Here is a 26,462-nt window from a genome sequence, read left to right as displayed (position 1 = left end):
CCTTAACCCACTGAGTGAGGCCAGGGATCAAACCTACAACCTCATGGTTCCTAGTCGGATTCGTTTCCGCCACACCACAATGGGAACTCCTAAATAGCTTTAATTAAATATTTATTTTCCCTTTTCTTCTACCGCTGTCATTAGATTACATCTGGTTTCAGATTCTAGTTCCTCATGATGGCTGTGTGACCTTAGGCCTCCGTTACTTAACCTTTCTGAGCCTCCGTTTTCTTATTTTCAAAATGAAAATAAGAATACCTACTTCATAATATAGGTATTAATATGACTGACGTAGTTTTTATACATATCCCACTATTTTTTTTGATAGAGTTTTCTGTTAATTTGTCAAATTCTGTGAAATATCTAGTAGGAGTTTTAATTGGTATTACATTAATTTTATGTCTGAATCTAGAAGATTTTTTGTTGTTGTTGTTGTTTTGTTTTTTGCTTTTTAGGGCCACACCTGGAGCATGTGGAAGTTCCCAGGCAAGGGGATTGAATTGGAGCTGCAGCTGTTGGCCTGCATCACAGCCACAGCAACACAGGATCCAAGCTGCGTCTGTGACGTACACCACAGCTCACAGTAACACCAGATCCTTACCCCACTAAGCGAGGCCAGGGATCAAACCCACATCCTTATGGATACAAGTGGGATTTGTTGCTGCTGAGTCACAATGGGAACTCCTGAATCTAGGAGATTTTTTGTTTTTTGTTTTTTGTTTTGTTTTTTTTTTTGGTCTTTTCTAGGGCCGCTCCCATGGCATATGGAGGTTCCCAGGCTAGGGGTCTAATCAGAGCTGTAGCCACCGGCCTACACCACAGCCACAGCAACGCAGGATCCAAGCCTCGCCTGCGATCTACACCACAGCTCAAGGCAATGCTGGATCCTTAACCCACTGAGTGAGGCCAGAGATCGAACCCGCAACCTCATGGTTCTTAGTTGGATTCGTTAACCACTGAGTAGGAGGTTTTTTTTTTGAAAAAAAATTTAATTGCTAAACTAAGATCAAAATCTCTTCCTTTGTTTAATTAGTTCATTTACTATAATTATTCCTTTTGATATATTTAATATATAATTATTCCATTTAAAATTATAGTTTTTCTGTTATTACCAAGTTAAATTAATACTTCAATATATTATATTCATTGCTATTGCAACCGGCATCTCTCAGTATACTTTCTAACTGTATAAAAGAATTATCTACTTGTGGGTTTATCTTATGTTCAGCAACTTGGATCAGCAAAATTACTTCTTATGGTAATTTTTATTTTCCTTAACTTTAAAAAGTATGTCATTTGCATAACGCTGGTATTGTTATTTATTTTCTCCATTCTTACCTTTCATTTCTTTTTCTTTAAAAATTTGTATCAATATTGTTAACAGTTTGTTAAATAGGAATAGTGATAGGTGATGCTTTAGTCCTCTTTCTATAGTAAAAAGGAAACAAGTTTCCTTGTTAAATCTAACATAGTACTTGCTTTAGATCCCAATGACATATATAGTGACAGACATTGAATCTGGGGATTCGACTAGGATTAAATACAAAATTTTATTATATTCCTTCTAAGGAGATTTTATGTATGTTACCAACATTTTTCCTATCAACGATAAATTATGTTTATATATCCACTTGTATAACATTCTTATATACTCTAGTAAAAAATCAGATTTGATCATTAAAGAGGCACTGTAGGGAGTTCCCTGATGGCCTAGCTGTTAAGGATCTGGCATTGTCACTGCTGTGGCACAGGTGTGATCCCTGGCCTGGGAACTTTTGCATGCCATGGGCGTGGCAAAAAAAAAAAAAGCACTGAGTTTTAGTGAAAAGGATCAATAGTTCAGATGTCTTGGTGCTACCATTATACCAGCTGTGTAATCTTGGGAAAGTCACTTAACTTCTCATAGTCTTCTCATTCTAGATTTAGGGAATAAAGATGAAAATATTTTCCCACCCTTAAGGAACTTTAAATATTGGTTAGCACCATTTATGACAATGTTTCTTTGGGAAAATACACTGAGTTCCAGCTTTGGATACTAGAAATAGGACTCCCTTCACTGCCAAGAGGGAGGTGCAATTACTCCCAATCTCTTCACCTTTCTACTACCAAATATTTAGAGTAGGGACTCTAAAAAACTTTTAAGAATAGGATCTGAGAGTTTATATTGAGGAATGAGAGTGGTGTGGGGGAGAAAGCACTTTGGGAAATGGAGGCCAGCGGAGGAGGTTTGGATCCATACTAGGATGGGATAGGGAAAAGAGCTATCAGAATTAGGTTTGTTTCCCTCTCTTATTCATATTCCCTTATTTCTTTCCTTTAACTCTATCTTTTCTCCTTTTCTTTGACCATAATAGCATGCTTTCTGTCCTCTCCTTCCCCTTTTCTTATGCAGCAGTGGAACCATGCTATGGACTGGGCCCGGGGAGAAATCTGACTTAGAAAGAAAACTTGTTGGGGTGGAGATTGCTGTGGAGGCAGAGTAAGGGTTTTGCTTTTCTTTGGGGAAGAGAGAGAGCAGGATTGGAGATTTCCCAGTGGCAGGAAGGAAAGGATATACAAGGCTGAGATTGGCTAAAGGAAAAAGACTCCTTCTTAAGTGAGGTCTTTGGTATTCTGTATAGTTTAAGTACAAGTGGGTTTATTTTTAAAGGCAAAAATTTTGCATGAACATTTTGCATGTGTAAGTGCACACAGTGTTCCTTTTAGAGGTATTATGTAATCATTAAAGAGAACTTTTGAAAATTGATTTCTGTGATATTTATAATGCATACTATTTATTTTAGTTATTTATCTTTGTCTTGAGTTTGATAAAGGAAATTCTTAATCCATATGTGTTAATAGTTTTACTAAACTAAAACTTTGTTTCCTATAATGGAATCATATATCTCAGCATTAGAATGGAAAACTTAAATGAAACATTTCTGCTGCCTTCTCTTAGAGCTATTACTTGCTTTAAAACAATCTGCTGCTATTTCTGCAGAAAGATGTCCCTTAAACTCCCAAATTGGATTGGGAACAGAGCACACACTGTTGATCTTGAGTATGTGCAAAAGTTCCACAATTCTAATTCAAGAAATTGTGTGCTCTTCTCATTATGGAGTGTGGGAGTCTTAGCCTTTCCTTTATGGGGAGTGGGTAAGGTTTTCCATTGAGGTAGTTTATAAAGTTACCTACCTTTCTCTGTGTATACTACAGATTTTGCAGATGTTGGTGTCCTTGAAGAACCACATGAGTTTGTATCTCATTTGTGTCATTACCTTTCACTTAACATACTTCCATGGGTGACACATTTCCTTAGGGGTATTAATATAAATGTGTGATTGTTGTTAGCACAGTCTTCTCTCAGTCTTAAGTGTTTTCACGTGTTTTTTTCTGTCCCTAAATTGTCTACTTTCATCAAATATTATAGTCATTCTGTCCATAATTTCTTCTGAACACATATCTTTTAAGAAATCTTTCCTTTAGAGCTCTATCCAGTGGCATCCCTCTTTTATTCGCCAGATTCTATAGTACTACATTTTTCAAGTTTTCAAATATGAGGGCCTTCATTTTTCTCCCTTTCTTTCTACATTCATTCTTCAGTACCACTGCCAAGTTAAATCTCTATCTTTTTATTTGTCTCAACCACCTTTTCCTCATCATTCACTTCCTTTTTTCTGGACTCTCCATCTGAAGAACGGCTCATATATGGCAATAAAAAAGGTACAGACCAGACAGAGTAACATTGTTTTGAAATATGACTTCATAAGTTATCCTCATGTCCATGTAAGTTAGTGTACTCATTGAATATATTTATGCAGAGTCCTCTTGGGCCTTGTGCAAATTTAGTTTAAGTTTTATCTAAGTTAGAATTTGATGTTTTTCGAAGTCATATTCCAAGATATCTGTCTTTCTGTGCATGGAAATATTTTTCCCTCTTTTTCATTCCTCTTGTTTTAAAATTTCATTCTTTTGCTTATTTGTAATGTTTTGTACTTTTCCCTGCATGACTAGGGGTGTTTGATTGTCTGTCTTATTCCCCCAAAGTAATTTTACTGTGGACATTTACTTTAATATTATGCATGATGTGTTTGTAGACTGATTTAAAATCCTGATTTGTAAAGTGTTCTTTATATTCCAGTGAATTTTAAATTTGCATTCAGTATAGTTTACGTATCATTCAGTTTTATAGATACATAAATTAAGGCTGGAAATATGAATGTGTCTCATTACAGCCATCCTCTCCCATCCCCACACTCCCCCCCCAGTCTAGCTATTTAAATACTTGTCAGTTTTAAAACAAAATATCTATATTAATTTATTTGAAGAGAATCAGACTCACCCAGTGTCCTTGGACAAGACACTTAGTAAATTTAGTTTGTCTATAAAATGAGGAGATTGAACTTTGCAATATCTCTACTGTCTCTTCAAATTCAAATAATCTGTGATTTCTGAGACTTCGAGTAATTTTTTTGGCATCTCAAAAATCCTTTTTTAGTTCCATGGTACGTACCTACACAGTTTTGGATTTTTAAAAGCTGTAGCTCCAGTGTTCATAATACTACCCTTAGAGCATTATAAACATGGTTCTGGAGCCCATTTTCTCTAAAACATGTCTTTTGTTTTCATCTTTCAAATTGGATTTCTTTTTCTGTTTCCTTGTAGCGAGGTCCAATCATCATAGTTTTTTAATTATATGTATTTGTGGGCTGCTCCAATTTTAAATGAGATTCTCTAGCCCAAAAGACTTTTGATTGTTCAGACCTCTATATACCTAAGGTCCCTTTTGATCTAGTGTCCTTAGCCTTTCCTTAACCTTCTCCTCAACTGCAGTGCTTCCATATGTGTGTTTTCATCATGTCGAAGCACAGTTCTAAGGAACCACACTCTTGGGTCCAGAGTGATTCTAGTTGCTATATATGAGATAACAGGACTGAGATTGTTGTTCTTTCTGGAGGCCAAGGGAAGGAAGATATAACCTTCGAGTCTTTCTTCAGCCAAAGATTTTGTTATTTTGGTATATTCTCTTTCGTATCAGTGATAGGCAGCATAGCTAACCCTTTGGAGATGAAGCACTAGTGATCCTTTAGCTATGTTTTTTGGGGAGTCTTTTCTCATTGCTCACTCTCCTTATGTCATACTCACCTAGGGATGTAAGAGCTTGTTTATACTTGCATGACTTTAGAGGACACCTAGTCCATGAGGTTGAGATGTGCATTGTTGAAATGCTGGTATGGTCCTTAGTTCTGGATCACTTGCCCAGTAGTTGCTTCATACTGTTGTTTTCAGACCAACTTAGAATAAGCTACTTTTGTCATAGGATGATGGGATATTTCTAGCCTGCATGTCCAAGGCTTTTCTGATAACCAAGCAGAAGGCTATAGGCTATTACCAATTCTAGTCTGTTAGTCTGCATGCCATAGGCTCTCATGAAAATTAAACAAAGACTATAGGGATTGTTATCATTTTTTTCCCCCTCTGGTTTGTTATACAGGTAGGGCTCTAGTTTCTTTCCCATTGCTGTTTTACTGATTAGTCAGTAGTATGAGAATCATAAAGTTGGTGGCTTACTTTTCATTTGTATCTGTATCAGATACCAGTTTTAGGCCAGTGCTGAGCTAAACATTGAAGGACTGAGAAGCTTTGTAGCATGAGTTCATCTAGCCTTCTCCATGTGAGCTGATGACAGGGGGGTGTTGGTATTGGTTCAGATGAGCGTGAAAGAGAAACTAAGAGAATGGTGCAAGTGTGGATGCCCTAAACTTGAGTCTTTCTTTCTATTTATTCCATTGAAAGTAGGTTCAGCTGCAGCCCGGAAAGAAATTATAAGAAACAAAATTCGAGCAATTGGCAAGATGGCAAGAGTCTTCTCTGTTCTCAGGTAATGATTTTTTTGTTTTACCACAATTACTTTTATTGTACTTTATTATAAGCAGTGTCCTGTTTGATATCTAGAAGCAGTATAGTAGCATTCTTCCTATAAATAAGTCATATATTTACATGTTGTCATATATTTACATGTTGAAGAAGGGAACACAAGTCCCTTTGAAACTAGTGTTTTTGACCCTTGTGATTATTAATTCTCACCATTGCTATCTCGTTCTACTGTGCTGAAAGTACTAGATCTATACCTTGAAAATTAGAGCAGAATGAGAGGAAGGGGCACTTTTTAGAGTGATGAACTTGCTTATCCTTGTTATCCTTGTTAGAAGTCCTTTTATCCTTGTTAGAAGTCCTTTCTGTTGGAGCCATAAATTTCCTTTCTAGGAAGGGTACCTGTGAATGGCTCAGTCCTTCAAAATTTGTTTGCAAAACTGCTTATATTAGACATTTGAACTTTGAAGCATATACAGTATCATGTTTTCTCAATTTTATAATACCCATTCATGATGAATCTCACTATATATATATATATATATATATATATAATTTTTTTTTTTGGTCTTTTTAGGGCCACATCTGTGGCATATGGAGGTTCCCAGGCTAAGGGTTGAATTGGAGCTGTAGCCGCTGGCCTACACCACAGCCACAGCAATGCCAGATCTGAGCTGAGTCTGCGACCTACACACAGCTCACGGCAACGCCAGATCCTAAACCCCCTGAATGAGGCCAGGGATTGAACCTGCGTCCTCATTGATACTAGTCAGATTCGTTTCCATTGAGCTATGACGGGAACTCCTCACCATGTATTTAATAAAGCTTTTCAGGGAAGACAATCTCTCTCAGTTGTAAGGCATACCCTCATATTTGAAATATTTAGAATGTGGAAAATGTGTATCTTGGAATTGAGGAAGACATGGTCGTAACTATGACTGCTGTAAGTTATATGCAAGGCCTACATTTGAGCCCTGTCTCCTTATTTAAATTAAGTACTTCTTGGAAGTCTTTGATGTTGGTTCTCTCTCTCTGCTGTAGGGAGGAGAGTGAAAGTGTGCTGACACTCAAGGGCCTGACTCCCACAGGGATGTTGCCTAGTGGAGTGTTGGCTGGAGGACGGCAGACCCTGCAAAGTGGTAATGATGTTATGCAACTTGCTGTGCCTCAGATGGACTGGGGCACACCTCACTCTTTTGCTAACAATACACATAATGCATGCAGGGAATTCTTTCTGCTTTTTAGTTCTTGTCTCAGCAGCTGACATAGGCAGAACACTATATGATAGGTAGTGTCTGATTAATAACCTGATTGGGGGCAGAAAATTGATAGAATGAGTATTCTTTTCAATTGAAAGTAATGGTTAGTCTCTCCGCTTTTCATGAAATGATATGGGAGTAACTCATATCATAATGTCTGAAATATTTATTTATTCATTTATCTAATGCACCCTTTTCTTTTTAAAGCCTCAGTTTCATAATGTGAATCAAGGATATCCATATTATTTAAATGGAAATGTAATTCCAAGTTTCTTATTTTTTTATCTTTTTACTTTATGTAATTGTATTAGACTATGCATATATTTTCAGTTATTAATTTTAGAATTAACAATCTGCTTGGGCCCCAGAACATTACTTATGCACTTCACTTGCCAAAATATTTGTGCAAGGTTTTGTATCCTGGTAATTGATGCCAAAGTTTGTTTTCTGTGGTGTTTGTCAAATGTTCTATGTATAATTGACTGTCTGTAACATGCTGTTTCCTTCCTCTGCAGATGTAGCTGCTTTCCTAAATCTGTCTGTCTTTCTTTAGGTTAGCTGTATGTCTGTAAAAGTATGTTAAATTAAATTACTCTATCAGACACTTGTCTGTCTTTTGATGTAGAAGCAACTTTGTAGCACCTTGTTTTGAGGTATGCTGCATTTGTTGCTGTATTTTGTGCATTCTAAACATGAATGTAACATTAGATATTAAGTCATTGTTATAAGGGGTTGAACTTAAATCTTGTAAGTCAAAATTGAAAGGGTGTTATTAAGTGTGCCTTTATTTTGCATGAAAATAAAAAGAATTATACGTAAAGCATTCCTGTAATCTGGCTCATTGAATACTTTATATTTAAAAAACCTAAGTTTTTTTGGCGTAAATATTTGTGTAAATACTGGGTTAACTTTTTGAAAGCCCATTACAGATTAAATAGAAAAAAGCGATGTGAATGTTATAGACTTTTCCCTTGTGGTTGGAAAGCAGAAAATGTGATATGGCAAGCCTTAACTTATGTTTTATTGTAGCCACTTTTGACAGCCCTCCAAGGGTTATTGTTGTATTAAAACAGGGAGCAACAGATCTGATGTTTTCCTTAGTCATCATTAACAGTGTCTTTTGGTATTATAACTAGTGAATTTTTTAAAGAAAAAAAAAGGAAATTTTAACTTTAAATTTTGAATACATTTAAAGTAGTTTGACTTTTCACAATTTCATTTTACTCAGTCTCATAATGCTTAAATAAATAAAATTTTTCCTGTAGACATGTAATTTCCACTTGTAGCCTATACATGTTCTATTTATATGTTATTGTGTTGTCTGCTACCACTACTGATATATGTGAGATATACAACTGTGTTTTGATATTACAGATTTCAAATTTTCATTTGGAATGAGATTTTTTTGATTTTTAAAAAAATTTTCTCTGATATTCTTTATATTTCTTGCCCTCCATTTCTTGTTACATTGTTAACATTAGGAAAGTGAGCTAAAAAGAATCTCATTAAAACAAATTAAGGAGTTCCTGCTGAGGTGCTGTGAGTTAAGAATCTGACTGTGGCAGCTCGGGTCTCTGTGGAGGCGAGGGTTTGACCCTGGCCCTGTGCAGTGGGTTAAAGGATCCGCCATTGCCACATCTTAGGTCAATAGCTGTGGCTCAGATTCAGTCCCTTGCCTGGAAACTTCCATATGCCACAGGTGCGGCCATTAAAAAAAAAATTTAAGAAGATCTTAAACATTTAATAAAACTAGCAAAAATGTTAACAGAAAAGGATAAATTTTAATAGCTTGAAAAATGTTATAGCATTCCTCCTCCTTGCTCAGAAAAGGAAAAGAAAACTGAAAGGATTTCATTCTTAAATAAATTTAAACTGTAGTCAGCTCTCAATATACTTGCATGTTGTATCCGCAGCAACCTTTCTTTCAGATTTTGCAGTTAGCACCTGCTAATTACATGCTTTGTTGATAGCTCCGCATTTCTATTTATTCTTAATTTGTATGCAGCGTGAAGCTCAGTCTTCCAACTTTGAAATCACCCCCAACTGCAGGGAAGGATTGAAAGACAGCTTTTCTGAAGGGATTGTCTACTCCAGGCATAGAGTGAGTTGCTGGATGGTGCTGAGCTTAAGGGGTCCATTTTGGGAAACTAGATAAGCTCCCCAGCTCAATCAGTGATAGATCTTGATAGTGTGCTTTGAGCATATGCTTGAAGTGATTTCTTTAGTATAAGATAAACCCATTTTGAAAACAAACAGCAAAATTCATACAAAAGCTGCACCTGTGTTGATTTTTTAAAAATTTATGTAACATTTAAAATTTTAGTAGACAGAACCCTTGATGTGAACAACTGAGAGCTAAGTATTGCAAAAAGAAAGTTTTAAAATTCTAAGACCTCCATCCTATTGTCAGAAAATAGGAATTGTCTTATCAGTGACTTTACAGTTAATTTATGATATTTCTCAAGTGCTTTCACAAACTGTGTAACTCTGTTGGAATAGGATTTAATAATCATATTTTATGTGCTTTTTCTTCATGGAAGTTTGGTTAGGAGCTAGCTGTATAATGCTACCTTCAGGAGGACCTATATAAGAAAATATGTGGCCATCTCTATTATAGTAATGTTAATTCCTCTTTATTATGTAGTCTGTGTAATATTGAGGAACACAGTTTGAGACAGCATCTTGCTCAAACTTACTAAGGCCATGTCAGGATGCCCCATAAAATGGAAAAAAAGTTGAGGATAAGTAGTGCTTTTCTGGTAGAATTTTGCAATTATCAAATCTCTTTCTTTTCAGCTTAATGTGTAAGCTTCAAATGATCATCATTCAATTCCAAGCACTCAAGCTTGACATGATATGTGGTTTCGAGTGTGATATCTATTTTGTATTCTGAAAAGGATTTAAGACTATTTAGAGGCCTTGGAAAGAGCAGAGAATGTAAATTGACCTAAAAATGCTTTTACATGTAAAATTAAAAGCCCACAGAATGATTTCAGAAGTATATTGTCACATTTCATAATTGAAAGTTTATTGATAGACTTTTAAACTATTGATAAACTCAAAGGGATATTAATTCTTATAGTGATAACAGTTTTTATTTTTAATTTATTACTGTGTATAATATAAATTATGAAATATTTCATATAAAAATCACTTCTGTTACCCCAAGCTCTTTAAAAAAACATAGATTCTGATAGGTGTTTTATTTTTCCCCCATTTAATTTCTAAATTATAAGGAAAATAGTCCATGTTTTGAAGACTAGGCATTCCAGGGCTAATCCAATAGAGGTGGGTCATTTTTCCCAGTTTTCTGTCTGGACAAATTCTAAGAGTTATTTCCAAATGTACAGGGCTAGATTTTTTTAAATGTTGATGTGTACAGTGGGCATACAAAAAGTATGTCTGCTTTAATTTGTAATGTGATGTAGCAAGTTAAGAAAAATTAGTTCTTCCTTTATTCAGTGTTCATTCTACATTTTGGGGTCCCCACTTCACTTTACTATCTGATTAAGATCAACAAACTTATCTAATTTTAAGTCTACTTTAATTCCTTAGATTCATCATTGTCCTTTCACATTAATAACTGCTTTGGATAAAATGTATCATTTCTAAATCATGTGTACTGCCAAAAGGTCATTTTAGGAATAATTGTTCTAATTGGCCTTATTGTAGAAGTGCACTTTGGGTACAGTGAAGAATTGAGAATTGGCAATATTGTCCTCTGCAATCTTTGATCCTGGTCCTCAATGTGAGTGTTTTATACGTTGTGAACCCAGAAACGAGCTAAAAGAATCTTTGACTCTAAAAATGTACGATTGAGTATGTTGAAAAAAATGGGCCAGAGACAAGTTATGCCAAGAATGCATTTCTTATTTATATGACCTATATGTATGTCCATATCGTGAAATGATTAGGATTTATTGCCTGTAAGACCTTGGCTCTGTCTCTTGATTTCTCCCCAGTTGATTGACAGGCTTGAAGAGATGCTTAGTAGCATTTTTACAACTTCACTTGAGAAGGCAGGCTGTTGGTACCTGAGGTAGATTTGAGTTCATGATACACCGAACATAAATGGATTTTTTAAGCCTGTATGTGTTAATATCTTTAGCCATTTGGAGCACCAATGTTAGACTAGAAAAGAAGTTCCTGGTAGACAAGAGTTCTTTTAGATTACCCACAAAGGGGTGGGTACAGAACTGTGCTAATTAAGAGTACCTTACCAAGTTTACTGCCCATAAATTTTGCTGTAGCCATACCAACTTTTGCAGCTTATGTTTTTTTACCCTATGATTTAGAAGTGACAGAAAAAGCATTGCTGACCCCTTCTAGTTTATAGAGGGAGCCAACTGTGATAAGTATTTCAGTTAGACCTGAAAGAAAAGAACCTCCTCCTGTTTGCTACAATTCTACCATCATAATTTCACCCTAGGGCATTTTATAATTTCACCCTAGAGAATTTCCTTGTGATTGTGATAGATGTGATATAATAAACATGTTGGAAAACTCTAAGGCTCTCAAAATACTGAATTCAAGATGGGTAATTAATACTAGTGTGCATTTGCATGGATGCTGAGGTGTTTGTGTTTACAGTAGGTCTTTGTGTTCTGTGCTCTGAGCGATGGTGTCTTAGTGCTGTGTGTAAACTGTGCTGTGTCAGGAGTTGGGGGATTGTATGGGGCTCTCTAATTCGGGTACTAAATATCTTATATTGTAAATGATGATGTAGTATGGAGTACTGTTATGTTTTAAGTGATCATTGCCTTTTCTGCTGTACAATATGACCCTTCTCATCTCTCTCATTCATTTTGCATGCCTCTGCTCACTTCTGTACAGCCACAGTTGAGGCTATTGAGGCTGAAAAAGGTACGATCAGAGTCCTTGCACTGGGCAGAGATCTGTGGTGTGTGGGTGGGCATCAGAGAATGTCCTGTGGGTGTGTCTTAATCCTAGCTTGCACAGCCCAAGATGAATCAGACTTACTGACTCATCAAGTTTAACAGTTGTATTCTTTTTCTTCTTCTTCTTTTTTTCTTAAATCACAAGGACTGATTTCCATAGTGACAATTCGTTTATTTCCCTTTTTGAGTATAGTAATGAGACTAGCATTTAATGATCCAGATTTTTTAATAATATATACAGTTACAAATAAAGATCTGTTCCATATTTTATATGATTCTATGTTGTTACTCAGATTTTTAAATTCCTAAGTAAAATCCTCTCTATTTGGTATACTCATGATATATAAAAATGATATATCCATTTTCAGTAATTCACCTGAGAGTGCAGGAGCTGTCACTGATTTTTTTTTTTTTTTTTTTTTTGCTGCAGTTTGGGCTAGTGTTTGCTGATAATATTATATTGATGTGTACCATGTATTGGCTTGGTATTATACATTGCTGAAAGCTTTGCTGCCCCAACCATTTATTTGGTTCGCAGGCACAGACTCTGAATCCCAGGGATTGCACATATTAAAGCAACCAGATTACAACCAAGAGTATGGAAATCTTTTCTATGCACATTTTATAAGAGAGGATACATCATTCCAGATGAAGTGAATGAGAAATCACAACAGTTGGAGGAGGATTGCCATTTATTTTGATTTGGGTTTCTAAAGAACAGGCAGAGAATGGTCAGTGAGCTAAGGAAGACAGTTCCTGAAAGAATGGAACTATAAATACTTTTTACTATCAGCCGAACACAGATCTAAGTCCTGGAGGCATTTCCCACCTTTTCCATTTCATATTGGTGGTGATGGGGTGATGATACCTTAGACCTCCAAGATGATTCTGAGCTGCTGAATTTTAATTTTACTTCTGTTCTCCTCCCAAGCTCTTGGTACGGATTTATATGTTAAGGATTAACCTTGTTTAGCCTCCTCACTTGCCCCTACTCTTGTTGCTGCCTTACTGTGCTAGTCACTGGTAATCTTAGGGCCTGAGGAAGGAGATAATTGGGGTAATAGAAGTCAGACTGAGACCTGAAACTATAGCTTGGACGTTGATTTGAGGAGCAAGGGAGGGTTATTTGTGTGTGTGTGTGTGCGTGTGTGTGTTTTAAGGCTATGCTAACACTTGTCATCTATGAAGCTATCATTTATATTTAAGTTAAAACATTTCACATTTTAAGGGGAAATCTGGAATGGGGATAGGATTCAGTTAAAGTAACTTTTAAATGTAGCTACAAACAGCTTATTTCTTTCTTCTTAAAAATCATTAGTTATGTTTTTTGAAATCTCAGAAATGTTTTTCAATTACTGACTTATCAAATTTGCATTTTGTTAAGCAATACGAGGATTCTCTCCACCACATAGAATCTGCAGTTTTGAAGAGGCAAAGGGTTTGGATAGGATCAATGAGAGAATGCCACCCCGGAAAGATGCTGTTCAGCAAGATGGTTTCAATTCTCTGAACACCGCACATGCCACTGAGAACCACGGGACTGGCAACCATGGTGCCCAGTGACCCACGGCTTCCCAGGGACTCTCACATCTCGGGCCCCAATGGACAGATCACCCGAGGAGCTGGAGGGGTCGGCCAAGCTGACTGTAAATGTCACAGTCCCTCTGGAGAAACCATTGTGCTTTTGAGACCCCAGCCCCCTTCCTCAATGGAGGCTTGAGGGCCCTGGGACATGTTGTGCTATCTGATAAGGTTGGGTCATCGCTGCCAAGGTGGAGAGCAATGAGCAAGGGGCTTGGGGCAATTTCCAGTGGAGGATAACTACACCTCCATTTATGCTTGTGGTTCACACATTTAAGTTTACAAATGATATTTCTTTTTCCCCTCAGTAGAAATAGATTTTGTTTTTCAACCATAACTTCAAATATAATCCTAAGAGCTAATGTGGACTTTTTTTTTTCCCCCCCATGAAATGTCTTTAAAAGATGAATTAGCATGGTCTTAAAATACATTTCTGAGGTTACTAAGCTGTATTTTGAATTATGGGCAAAATGCTGAGAAACCCAGTTGGCATTTATACAAAATGCTGACCTCAGGTCTATAGTTCTTAAATGTGGCTAATTCTGTAATATAGTCTTGGTATTTTTCAATTATGAATAGATAACCTATTTCTAGGCAGACTCTCTTACTTGAACACAAATCCAAAAACTAATTTACAGTCTTTCTTGCCCAGATCTTTTGAGATTTACATCCTAGAAATTTAAGAAGAAAACCTCTAAATTTCAGAATTATGGAGAATTACAGAATTACTCATTTAAGGTACTTTGGAAGAAGTTTGTACATTGTCAAAGTAAATTTTAATTCAAATCATGTCTGTAAAACTTGACGTATTTTGTGTATGCATGTTTTCATTTTGCAAATATTTAATATATAGACCTATGATGTACAGGTACGACATGTATAGGTTACCTAGATGTTATGAGAAATTTTAGTTTATTGTGAGTACTCAAGTTGCTTAAATAGCCACCAGGGTGATTAACTGCTGGCTTTCTATCGTTTTTATGTTTTGATGCAAAGGAAATTTTTAAATGTTCTGGAAGTGTTTTTGATTAAGCAGTACAGCATAGAAGCAATGGTTCTGTTCAGTCATTCAGATGTTAGTGGAAGCATAAAAGTCAAGACTGCATGTTGAACATTTTCTTTGGATAGTTACAGAACTGCTTGGTTAAACTAAATGGAACCATGTGCTAATTCTTCACAATTACTGACCTGTATTGATTGCCACTGTAGTTTGGTATTTTCCTTTACTTTGGTGGCCTGCTTCCCTCATGCCCTGGAATACAACTCAGAGCTCCAGGCAGCGGAACCATCTATTGTTTGTTTGCCAGAAAGTGCACCCTGTATGGTCTCCTGTCTAAGTTGGAAATATTATGCATGTGCAGGACTATTCGAGTATTTTATAAACAGTAGCACACAATAAATTCCATGCATGGGCCGCTGCTCCTATCTCTGTGTTGGGTTTTATTTGGAAGATGTAGTCTGATTTGACCTTTTCATGCAAATCAGAAAATCTTGTTAATGGAACTGGGATATATCCTTCAGAAAAAAAAAATATCTTATGGATAGTTCATGGTAATTTGATGAATTAAATTCTTGTCTTCCTAAGTTTTGCTTTTTTTTTTTAAAACTTTGGTTACACTTGTTTTATATGAGCATTAGTAACTGAGCACTAGAAGACTCTGGGTATCTATTATAGGCCTAAATCTATTATTTAAAATTACTGTTTCACTTAACTTTTAATTGAAAGAAAATGTTATTGCCTAGAATGTTGTTACAGTACTGTTTGGAATTTATTAGGTGTTTTTTTAACCAGAAGAAAAAATGATACTGCATTTTCCTGCTATTACATTCTTTTCTTTGTCACAATCACAAAAAGTATAGAATTTTGCAAATTGAGGGAAGTTAGGATGTTTCTCAACATTTTATAATAATATAGTCTTACAGCAACTTCACAGTTTTCAACAATAATTATTATGATACATGGAGTTCCCATCATGGCGCAGAGGAAAAGAATCTGACTAGGATCCATGAGGTTGCAGATTTGATCCCTGGCCTCAATCAGTGGGTTAAGGAGCCGGCGTTGCCGTGAGCTGTGGTGTAGGTCACAGACGTGACTCAGATCTGGCATTGCTGTGGCTGTGGTGTAGGCCGGCACCTATAGCTCTGATTAGACCCCTAGCCTGGGAACCTCCATATGCCATGAGTGTGGCTTTAAAAAAGACAAAAATATATATATAATAATGATACACATTATAAAGCATTAATTTAAATTGAAATATATATACTTACCTAATTCTAGGTAGCAAACAAAACACAAATTGTTGATCATTACAGCTTCTACTTGCTGTAATATTAACTTGCATCTCAGTTCAAGTGCTGCCTTTAAAGTTACTATGCACAGAGTTCCCGTCGTGGCTCATTGGTTAACAAATCCGACTAGGAACCATGAGGTTGCAGGTTCGATCCCTGGCCTTGCTCAGTGGGTTAAGGATCTGGTGTTGCTGTGACTCTGGTGTAGACCAGCAGCTACAGCTCCGATTAAACCCCTAGCCTGGGAACCTCCATATGCTGAGGAAGCAGCCCAAGAAATGGCAAAAAGAAAAAATAAATAAATAAAGTTACTATGTACTTTTTTACCTTAAAGAGTCTTCTGGATGTTATTGGTTTATAAAAACTCTGCATCTCTAAGTTAAAAGCTTAACTGAGGTATCAGGTACCAGGAACTTTGTTAGCCCTTAGGTCCATCAGTAGGGTTATGTAGTATTTATGGGAATCATGGGTAAACATAAAGCATCATTAGCAAACTAGAGGAATTATAGGTTAATGGTAAAAATTAAAAAGGAGAAAATAAGAAGTAATGGAACTCAAGGAAGTATACATAAGAGTGGTTGAATCATCACCAAGTGCCTCACAGATCCCTTCCTACTTGTTGAATAGGAACCTCTTTCCAGTCTGTCTTCTCAATAGTTTCACAACAAACCATAAAAGTATTTTTAAAGTTTTTTTTAAGAAATGTAACTCATGATGAATGCAAATTGTGAAAAGTTCAGATCTTTCTAAATTGTAAATTTAAATGTCTACCAGACCAGGTAGTAATGATGGTAAAATGTATGTTACTATTCAATATAAATTTTTTTCTATGTATCATCTCCCTTTGCATTCAAAGATGACACATCTGACTAAGAAAAGGCATTCTCTGACTTCCTTTACCTTTTGCAGTTCAGCCGTTTTTAACAGACCTCATAACCTTTAAATGTTCTGCTTGTTAAATTTGTTGATTAAATTGAATTGCCCCTATTTTATTCAGGACTTTTGCATATTATGACTGATCTTCCCTTGTCCACAGCTGATCTACGTAATGTTATGTAATGTTTTGTTGCATACTTAATACTTTTCTTCCACTTTCCCTGCCTATAGTTTATGCTTTCGACAGTTTGAGATTCCTTTGGAGTCCATTCTCTGCATCTTTTCATATATAGATTTACTTGTCACAGTCCAGGACCTCATTGCAAGTGGTTCTCTTCCCCAGTTTGATGATGTTCACAGAGGCAGGTAAGTGACATAGCTGGGGCTGGATGTAAACAGAATCAGATCTTACATTTATATAGGACCACTTCACTAACTTCTGCTAAATTCTGGAGTTTGATAGCTCCAAGGGAAAAGGAGCTAGGAATGTGGAATTAAATTCCCTGGATTAGCATCCATGACAGGAAGGAATGAGATGTTTGAGTTGATTCTTTTTTTGTTTTCTGTTCCTAGAAATAATGTGCATTTTTAGTCATTAACATTTTGGTCTTGCTTACTTTCATATTCCAGAAAATTTTATACCTCTTTTAAAATAAATTGGTGGAATGCCCCTGATGATATTTACCCAGAAAGTACCTTGTTCTCCTTTCAGGGAAATTGAATTTTACAAATTACTTCTGGATGTTTCGTCTATTAATTGATTTCCTTCTGCACCATGAAATGACTGTTTCTTCTCCTTTTTTTTTTTTTTTTTTCTTTTTAGGGCCAACCTATGGCATATGAAAGTTCCCAGATTAGGGGTTGAATCACAGCCACACCTAGTGGCCCACACCTTCTGGTCACAGAAGTGCTGGATCCTAGCTGTATCTGTGACCTATGCAGCAGCTTGCAGCAATGCCAGATCCTTTACCCACTGGGTGAGGCTAGGGATTGAACCCGCATCCTCGTGGACACTACGTCGAGTTCTTAACTTGCTGAGCCACAGTGGGAACTCTGAAATGACCGTTTCTATTCTCCTTTTCTGAGTATTACATTTGTACTTAAGCCTGCACTGGTCATTGTGAGTTGTTGAATTAGTTTGTTTCGCTAAAAAGGACTTTTGGCTTGGGAGAACTAATCCTGAGTTGAGAATGACATCTAGACCTCCAAGCGTTCCTGTTTCTCTGGGCTAGTGCTTAACCCTTTCTAATCAAATATTGACTTCTGAACTAATCCCAAGGGTTTTTTCCTGACGTTAATGGACTGAGAGCAGAAATGCTGCCTTAGTGAGAGAAATCCAAGAAGCAGTCGGTTTCGTCTTTCCTCAGTCTGCCTGGCCTCTGGTGAGTTTGGGAGTGTTGACAAGTTCTGAGCCTTCTTGGCAAAGAAGGAAGGTCAGAAAGAGAGAAGTCCTTGGGCAGGGGGCCAGGTTCTTACTTTCCTCATTAGGGTGAATTCAGTGTTGTCTGCTTGGCAGGGCACACCTTATCACGGAGACCCAGCATTTCAGCAGTTTGCGAAGGAAAGTGATATGAAGGGACAGCTGCAAGTTAGCCACAAGCTAGATTTGAAGAGATCAAGCATTTATTTCACTTGGAAGAAAGAGAGAAGGAAGGAAGCTGAGGGCTTAGCAGGGTAAGTTACTTTTCCATCAGCTCCTCTGCTTGCTTAGTTTATAGTTGAGTAAAGCATTTATCACCCCAAGGAGTGTTAATCACTGATTAAGCAGCTGAATGTTGTCATAATAGCAATGTTCCTAATGTATTTCTCCTTTTCTTTTTCCCAACTCCAATGACTGGCTTATTCACCCTTCTCTTCCCTAATTCCCGAAAGACATTTTTTGTTTGCTGATTAGAGAAAATTAGATGAACCTCCCTGGTTTGGAGATGGTGAGAAGATGACGGATATAGGTGAAATTTGAGACTTTTGGTGGTAAGGAGGCCCAGAGATGGGAGACCTCCCATCCTAGGTGTGGGAATAGGCTAATATTTTAGGGAATTAGGTGATGGAAGGTAAGAGGTTTTGTAGGCCATTCAGTTCACGTCTCCTCTCCTTTCCAGTCCTTGGTATTGGTGTTCTTTCTCTTATATACTGGAAATAAATTAGAGCCCAAGTTACTGTCTTCGTTTCAGTTCAGACCTTTCCCTCTCCCAGCTTGGAGGGTCTTGTGCCTCTCTGGAGGAAAGTTAGAACTGGAGAGCCTGAGTACGCAACTCAGCCATGAGCCTGAATTTGTATACAGACAGAAATGGAAAGACCTGGCTTCTCATTCCCACCTTTTTATCTTCCTGCCAGAAAACTAGTTCATTTGTATCATGAGCCTACTTAGGCACAGAGGATAACTCTGATACCAGGGATTTCACCAATACCATGCCTCCCCAAGATGTGTGATCCCTTGACTTAGAGCCAGTTCAGTCATTCCTCTATTGAAGTTTATCTTCTGTTGGAGGAAGACCTCTCTTTGGAGAAGCAGATAAGTAACTTTCTGGTCTTAATTGGCTTTTATTGCAGTAAAAAGGCCTTTGGTTGAATATCAGGAAGATATTTATCATTAATCCTAGGATTTAAGACTCGTGAGTTATCTCAAAGATACTTTTCCTCTGTATCTATAAACAAAAGAACTTTCAAAGTGTAAGAAGGTGGTGTCTTGTTTGAGGGAGTTGGGTAGATAGAGCAAGCAGAAAAATGCTTCTTCTAGAATCGCCGTGATTCTGGGAATGTGATGAGGATGTTTGGTGGTTAAAAGTAGAGGTAAGAGGAGTTCCCACTGTGGCACAGCAGGTTTAAGATCTGCATTGCGTAGCTGTAGCTCAGATTCTGTCCCTGGCCTGGGGAACTTTCATAGGCCGTGGGTGCGACCAAAAAAAAAAAAAAAAAAAGTAGAGGAAAGAAGTCAGTTTTTGGAAATGCAACCCTGAGATGTGAAGAGAGTTCCATCCACCCTTTGCTAAAGAGATATGATCCTTAAATCCTAAAATAATGTACTATGTATAGGTCTAGTTTCTTCTTTATTGCTGGGAATATATGCAGATGAGTTTAGTTATCTCTGTTCTGTGGACTTTAAACCTGTCCTTCATCTGTGGGATGAGGGGAGAGAATATAGGAGTGGAATGAAAAGATGAGAAAGAAAGACAAAGGAAGATCAAATTACTTCCCCCCTTAACCTGAGGACAGTGGTTTGCAAGAGCCATGTTGTATGATAATGGATAGTAGCTGGATGAGTTGGGGAGGGATTTTATTTGATTATTGTCACCTACATCTCAGCCGAATGATGATTCTTGAGTTTTTTCCTAACAGATCTGGTCCAAAGGATTAAATGTCAGACCATTTTTGTACCAAAACACAATCCCTGATTTGAACGTTAATAGTTACTTCATTCATGGTAAAACCAACCTCTGTCAACATTTTTATCCTCTGTCATTCCCTGTCTCTGGAGGCAGTTTATCTGGGAATAATTTTTTACCTCTCTCTTTTTTTAATGTGAAATTCACATAAAATTAATACTTTTAAAGTGAGTGTTTAAATGGCATTTAGTATATTCACATTGTTGTGCAACCACCACCTATGTCTAGTTCCAAAACATTTTCATCACTTCCCGCAAATAAACACATAACCATTAAGCAGCTTCCCCTCTTTCCCCCTTCAACCCCACCTTTGGCAATCACGGATCTGCTTTCCGTCCCTGGATTTACCTGTTTTTGGTATTTCATATGAAGGGAATTATATTATTGCGTCCTTTGATATCTGGCTTGTGTTTTTGACGTTCATCCACATTGCAGCAGGTGTCAGTACTTCACCTCTTTTATAGCCAAATTTGTTTATTAATCTTTTGGTGACCTTTGGTTTATTTCTACCTTGTGGCTTTTGTGAATAGTGCTGCTATGAACGTTTGTATATAAGCATTTTGTTTGAGTACCTCTTTTCAGTTATTTTGGGTATACACCTAATTGAAATTGCTAGGTCATGTGGTGCCTCTATATTTAACTTTTCAGGGAACTGCCATATTATTTTGCATAGCAGCTTCACCATTTTATATTTCTACCATCAGTGCATGAAAGTTCCAGTTTTTCTGCGGTCTCACCAACACTTGTTCTTTTCTAGTTTTTTGAAAATAGCCGTCTTAATGGGAGTGAAGTGGTGATTAGTGGTTTAGATTGGCATTTGATTAGTAATGTTGAGGTCATGTACTTATTAGCAATTTGTGAATTTCCTTTGGAGAAAGGTCTGTTCAAGTCTTGCCCATTTTTAAATTGAGCTTTTTATTTTTGTTGAATTTTAGGAGTTCTTCACATATTCAGGACATCTCTTATCAGAAATAATGACTTACAAATATTTTTTCCCATTCTATGGGTTGCCATTTCATTCTGTCCTTTGATGAACTAAAGTTTAAAAATTTTAATGTAGTCCCAATTTATCTGTTTTTTTCTTTTGTTGCTTGTGCTTTTGATGTCATATTCAAGAAATTGTCAAATCCAATATCATGAAGCTTTTCCCCTGTGTTCTTCTAAGACTTTAGTAGTTTTATCTTTTACCCTTAGGTCTTTAGACCTAACAATCAAACCCAAACCCTTCTGTTTCACTAGTTCCCAGAATATTCCTGTCTGTACATTTGTATGCTCACATTCTTCTTTGTGCTTAGAATTCCTTTTTCTCTGTCTTTGTGTATTCTAAGTATTGACATATTTCATGGTCTATCTCAACTGCTACCTGCTTCATAAAGCTGTTAGAGCTCACCAATTGAAGAAACTTTCTTCTTCTGATCTCTTATTAGTACCTTAGTTTCACTTTTTTTTTTTTTTTTAATATTTCTAAGGCTGCACCTATAGCATGTGAAAGTTCCCAGGCTAGGGATCGAATCGGAGCTGTAGCTTCCAGCCTACGGCACAGCCACGGCAATGCGGGATCTGAGCCACGTCTGCTTCCTACACCACAGTCCACAGCAATGGTGGATCCTTAACCCCCCCCAATATAGCCCCTTTTGTTTACTCAGCTCTTTTGGAAAAAAAGGGGAGAAGATGAGCCAGGAAAGGAGGACGTCACAGTGTTTACTAGGTAATGGGTGGTTCTGAGTTTAATTCTACTTCAAAGCTCACCTTTTTAGGAAAGTTTTCCCAATAATTTGCATAACTTGCCCTGACTACATAACTCTTCAGCGTCATAGTGGTAGCATTCATTTTGTATTGCATTTGATTTCTCCTTCTTGGTTTATTGCTTATAAATGTGATGATAAGTCTTTAAAAATGAATATTTTCCTTCCCCAACTAGAGTTGATTGACTAATTCTCCAATTAGATGGTAGTTTTGGACAACCAAAACTTTGGTTGCTTTTTCCTCTAAGTTGATTTTTAAAATACAGTAATAGTATATGAATTTTTTTTGTATAAAAAGCCACACACATTACAAATAAGTCTAAACTCTCCTTTGAACAATCCAGTTCCCATCTCAGTGCCTTTCCCTCTTGTATGAGCCCTGCCAGACCTTTTTATAAGCATTTACTCACACATATATTTATATTATATAACGCTTCACATATAACACATACATGTATAATTACATTCATATGTAATTATTTCTCTATTTTTCACAACTGCTTGTGGTGATCAATAATCCATAGATATGAAATAAATCTTACTGATACCTGGGCCTGAGAGGTTGGAATGACAAATGAAAGGTCAAACGTGAAAACACATCCTATGTGTCCAGCTTGCAAAATTCCATTGTGTATCTGTTCTACATACAGTCTACAGGTATTGTTGGACAGGCCATGGCTCCACGGTCCCGGCGACGAAGGCACAAGAAACCCCCTTCATCAGTGGCTCCCGTGGTCGTGACTCCACCTGCCATTGTGACCCCTATGCCTCTGGCCCGCTCAGAACCTGGCCCTAGCATTGATATGCTTGGCTTCTTCTCCTTGGAGGATAATGTTCCTGGCCTATCCCATCTGATCCTTCAAAAGCTGAACATGAAAAGCTATGAAGAATACAAGTGAGTGTCTTGAAAGCATGATATGTTGTCTGTGGTGCAAGTAATTTCAGAAGGTGGAGAGGGAGTACAACTTGGGGAACATGAGGTATTTATAACAAGGGACTTTGCTCATCTTTTTGCCAGTTTTATTGCCATACAAGCAGTATAATTTGCTTAAATGAGAAATGATGGGAATAGGAGAGGTGGAAATATATAGGAGGCAATGTAGGGGTCATGAGAAATTGTGGAGGTATTTTTCCTATTGCCACTCCTTTTTCATGCTCTATCTGCAGGTTGGTGCTAGATGGGGGTACTCCTGTATCAGGGTTCGGATATCGCTGCCTTCAAGAAATGTTCCAGAAGATGGAGGACACATTCCGATTCTGTGCCCACTGTAGAGCACTCCCTAGTGGCCTCTCAGACTCCAAGGTCCTCCGGCACTGCAAAAGGTGACTAGTCAGGGGCTAGTAGCAGAGATATTTGGAAATGATCCTATTCTAAGATCTCATTGCAAGAGGAAAGGTCTGAGAATTTTCAGGATGACTTAAGGCTCTCTCCTCATTTTGTGTGATTCAGACCAGAGAGAAATTAGACACGTGTTGGGCTCTTTCCTATTTTGGTATAATGGGGAGGTTAGACAGAGCCTAGAGGATAATCCTCTCTACCTCTCTTCTCTTGAGTACTTAAGTGGTGAGGCCCTATCTGTTCTGGGGGGGCTGGGGTCAAGCCATACCAGTGATAAGAGGGCACTACGAACTCCTGGTGGCTTTTTTCTGTAAGGGATATAAAAAGCTAGTTCTAGATAGAGGCTGAGGTGTCCCTCTGACCCAAGAGAAAAATTACATTCCCCCTTTTGCTAAATGTAGTCCTTAAATTTGGTGCAGTGGCTGTCACTCCTCACCTTATCTTCCTTACTCAGTGCTCTTTTTTCCTAGGTGCAGGAATATCAGTTCCCCTCCCCAGACATCCCCCAATCACCTTTGAGGTACAGGAATATCTGTTACTGGGGCTCATTCTCTCAGGTGCAGAAATGTCTATTACTGTGGTCCAGAATGCCAGAGGTCAGACTGGCCAGCACACAGGAAGGTTTGTCAAGAGCTGCGTCTTGTCGCTGTGGACCGTTTCATGGAATGGCTTCTGGTCACAGGTGGAGTGGTGGTATCGGGAACTCTGACATAGCAGTCATAGTTGGTCATACTTGGAGAAAGAAATGAAAGCATGTTGTCATGAGGAAAAAATGAGGAACTGAGTGGGATGGGGGAGATGGGGCATTCTTGGTAACAGGTTGGGAGATGACCAGGGAGAGAATGTTGAAGCCAGGGAAGGCTTAAGTCACTTCTTACTCCTTCTTTCCTGCAGGTGATTTTGTCCCACCCTCAGGACCTTGGTCATGGCCGACTGAAGTTGTCCAGGGCTGGGACACCTGGTTTTCTATGCGATGTTTGCAGCTAGATGCTACACTGGATGCTGTGCTTAGTAGTCAGGCCATGACCACCTTGTGGGCCAATGTCGGACGGCCAAGGCCAGACCCAGGTGTCCTGCAGGGCTCTTTGAAGCGGTTGCTGACAGATGCCTTGTCCCGGCCCTTGACACTGGGCTTTGGGCTTCGGGCCTTGGGGATAAACGTTGGGAAGGTCGGGGGAAGCACAGTGCATGTGATTGGCGCTTCCCATGCAGAGACATTCCTCACTCGCCCCGGGGACTATGATGAGCTTGGCTACATGTTTCCTGGGCACCTTGGCTTCCACATAATCATGGTGGGTGTGGATGTAGCTGCTGACTTTTCACAGAGCCCCTCCGCTTCACTCCCAGAACCTGGCACAATTCAGCTTAGTAGCCACAGGGGCCTCTATCATGACTTCTGGGAGGAGCAGGTAGAGACTGGGAAGATACCTCATCCAGATTTGGTGGTGGCATTCCATCCAGGTAAGAGTCATTGGTTCAGGGGAATCCAGGGCAATCTTTTGGGAATTTTCCACCCTGACTCTTGTACCTTCGAAACCCCATTCATTTGTTCAGGTTAAACATAATATAATGAAGACCTTGGTTGATCATTAGCCATATGTGCTACATCTGATTTCATAATTTTCCATTGAAGAACCTGGGGTGGGTAATGGTGGTAAGTGAGCATTGGAGGTGAGCAAGGTGAGGGCTAGACACAATCAAAGAAGAATATTTCTTAGGGTCTACTGCAGTCCTTCTGCTTTCTATTCCCATCTGCGTTTTTTGCTCCATAGGTTTCCATGCTTCTGCGGACTTGATGGAGGCTTGGCTGCCCACTCTCCTGCTACTTCGTGATTATGAGATCCCTACAATGATTACTGTTTACAGGTTTTGACCTCTTTCTATTTTTGATCTTCCTATTTTGACCTCCCTGACTTACTCACACCTTTCTTTATGTAGATGAGCTCATTTCTCTTCCCCTTGCTCAACTTCTGCCTTCTGGTGAGGATTTTCTTCCTTCCCATACTTAGCTTTCTCATCCCCTTAAAACAGAGTGCTGTACTAGTTAATTGAGGAGTTAATATAAACATTTGGGAGAAAGGGATAGCCAGTGCCTTGTCCAACCTTCAGTAAGTTTGGAGATTGACGAGTTCAGAAATACCAAGTTCTGAGCAATTCCTCTCTCTGTCATAATCAACAGAGCACTTTTTCTTATCTGTCTCCTATAGCCATCAGGAGTTGGCAGCCTCTTTGCAGATCCTGGCGGACCTGGATATACACATCACAGCCTATGGAGCGAACCCTTTCGCCTCCCTCAAACCTGAACAGGTGTACTCCAACCCCAACAAGCAGCCAGTATATTGCAGCACTTACTATATTATGTTTCTCGGAAGCTCCTGCCAGCTGGATAAGAGGCAATTGGAAGAGAAAGTAGATGACGGGGTATAAATAGCTGTGCCAGATCCTGACTGGATGTCTAGAAAATGGAGAGGTTGTGATGAAATGACATGTTGATGCCAGGTTATTACCGACTTTAAAACCCGCTAAATCCTAAACCTAATACACTTGTCTAGGTAGATTCTAAACTGAACGGGAGCTCCTCTATGATATGACTCATTTCTAAGAGGTTAGCCACACGTAGCTTCTAGAGACAGGATTCTTGATTTAGTGTGTGGCAAAAGGCCCTAGTATCAGTCTTTAGAGCCTAAAGTTCCTAACAGATTCCTTTGTGAGAAAGTTATACTTTCTGACTTGAACCACATGGCACGAAGGAGAAGAATGGCACCTTATTCTTCCAAAGAAAAAATTTTCTTATATGGCAATTTGAGCTCAAAAATATAGAGGTATTAATGACTTGAAGTGGTGGAAGAATGAGTAAGTCAGAAAAGTGGTTGGGATCATGAGGGAGGTTGTGAGGATTGCTACCTTGTTCTATCTTCTGACATTACTTGAATATACTGAAGTTTGTTATCACCTGGTCTATACCACAATAAACTCTGTTTGGAGCTGCTGCTGCTGTTTTTTTTTTTGTTTGTTTGTTTTTTTGTTTTTTGTTTTTTGTTTTTGCCTCACCCTTGGTATGTGGAAGTTCCCAGGCCAGGGATTGAATCTGTACCACAGCAGTGACGATACCAGGTCCTTAACCTGCTGAGCCACCAGGGAACTCCAGTTTGGAGCTTCTTAAGTCACTTGTTTTATTTCTGACATGCGTTGCTTGTCTGCATAGAACATCTCAAGCTGGAGGTTTCTCTCTTGCCAAA

General features: G+C 38.1%; 2 protein-coding genes across 23 annotated transcripts in view; both read left to right on the top strand.

The window, feature by feature from the left end:
* PPP3CB (protein phosphatase 3 catalytic subunit beta) overlaps positions 1-15,016 on the top strand; it is a 54,539-nt gene extending 39,523 nt beyond the window's left edge. For 4 of the 17 annotated variants that reach the window (XM_005671108.4, XM_084997331.1, XM_084997332.1 and 1 more), the window contains 4 exons: positions 5,779-5,860; positions 6,895-6,992; positions 11,946-11,975; positions 13,395-15,016. In XM_005671108.4, the coding sequence (XP_005671165.1) occupies positions 5,779-5,860; positions 6,895-6,992; positions 11,946-11,975; positions 13,395-13,573 (389 nt within the window). In that variant the 3' untranslated portion in view covers positions 13,574-15,016. Of the gene's footprint in view, positions 1-3,675; positions 3,703-5,775; positions 5,861-6,894; positions 6,993-11,945; positions 11,976-13,394 lie in introns of all 17 variants that reach the window. The other 13 variants (XM_001928015.6, XM_084997329.1, XM_084997330.1 and 10 more) reach the window with 6 other exon arrangements.
* Positions 15,017-18,381: 3,365 nt separating this feature from the next.
* On the top strand, positions 18,382-26,212 carry MSS51 (MSS51 mitochondrial translational activator). 6 transcript variants are annotated; one of them, XR_014828109.1, is made up of 8 exons: positions 18,382-18,430; positions 22,535-22,779; positions 23,052-23,207; positions 23,781-23,905; positions 24,118-24,684; positions 24,778-24,877; positions 24,996-25,089; positions 25,431-26,212. XR_014828109.1 is itself a non-coding variant. In XM_084997339.1 (7 exons), the coding sequence occupies exons 2-7, from the start codon at positions 22,559-22,561 to the stop codon at positions 25,648-25,650; spliced, it is 930 nt and encodes a 309-aa protein (XP_084853465.1). In that variant the 5' UTR covers positions 18,382-18,430; positions 22,535-22,558; the 3' UTR covers positions 25,651-26,212. The 6 variants fall into 6 exon arrangements, 3 of the variants coding, with proteins under 3 accessions (XP_084853465.1, XP_013838798.2, XP_084853466.1); XR_014828108.1 differs by having other exon boundaries at positions 24,778-25,089; XM_084997339.1 differs by lacking the exon at positions 24,778-24,877 and having other exon boundaries at positions 24,571-24,684.
* Positions 26,213-26,462: the final 250 nt, after the last annotated feature.

This window comes from Sus scrofa, chromosome 14 (assembly GCF_054392235.1).
Source record: "Sus scrofa isolate SSC_HxYL_T2T_F1_AM1 chromosome 14, Sscrofa_HxYL_maternal_Yorkshire_Landrace_v2.0, whole genome shotgun sequence".
In the NCBI taxonomy this organism is placed as follows: domain Eukaryota; kingdom Metazoa; phylum Chordata; class Mammalia; order Artiodactyla; family Suidae; genus Sus; species Sus scrofa.
Note: the sequence above shows the minus strand (reverse complement) of the source record. Positions and strands in the feature narration are given on the sequence as shown.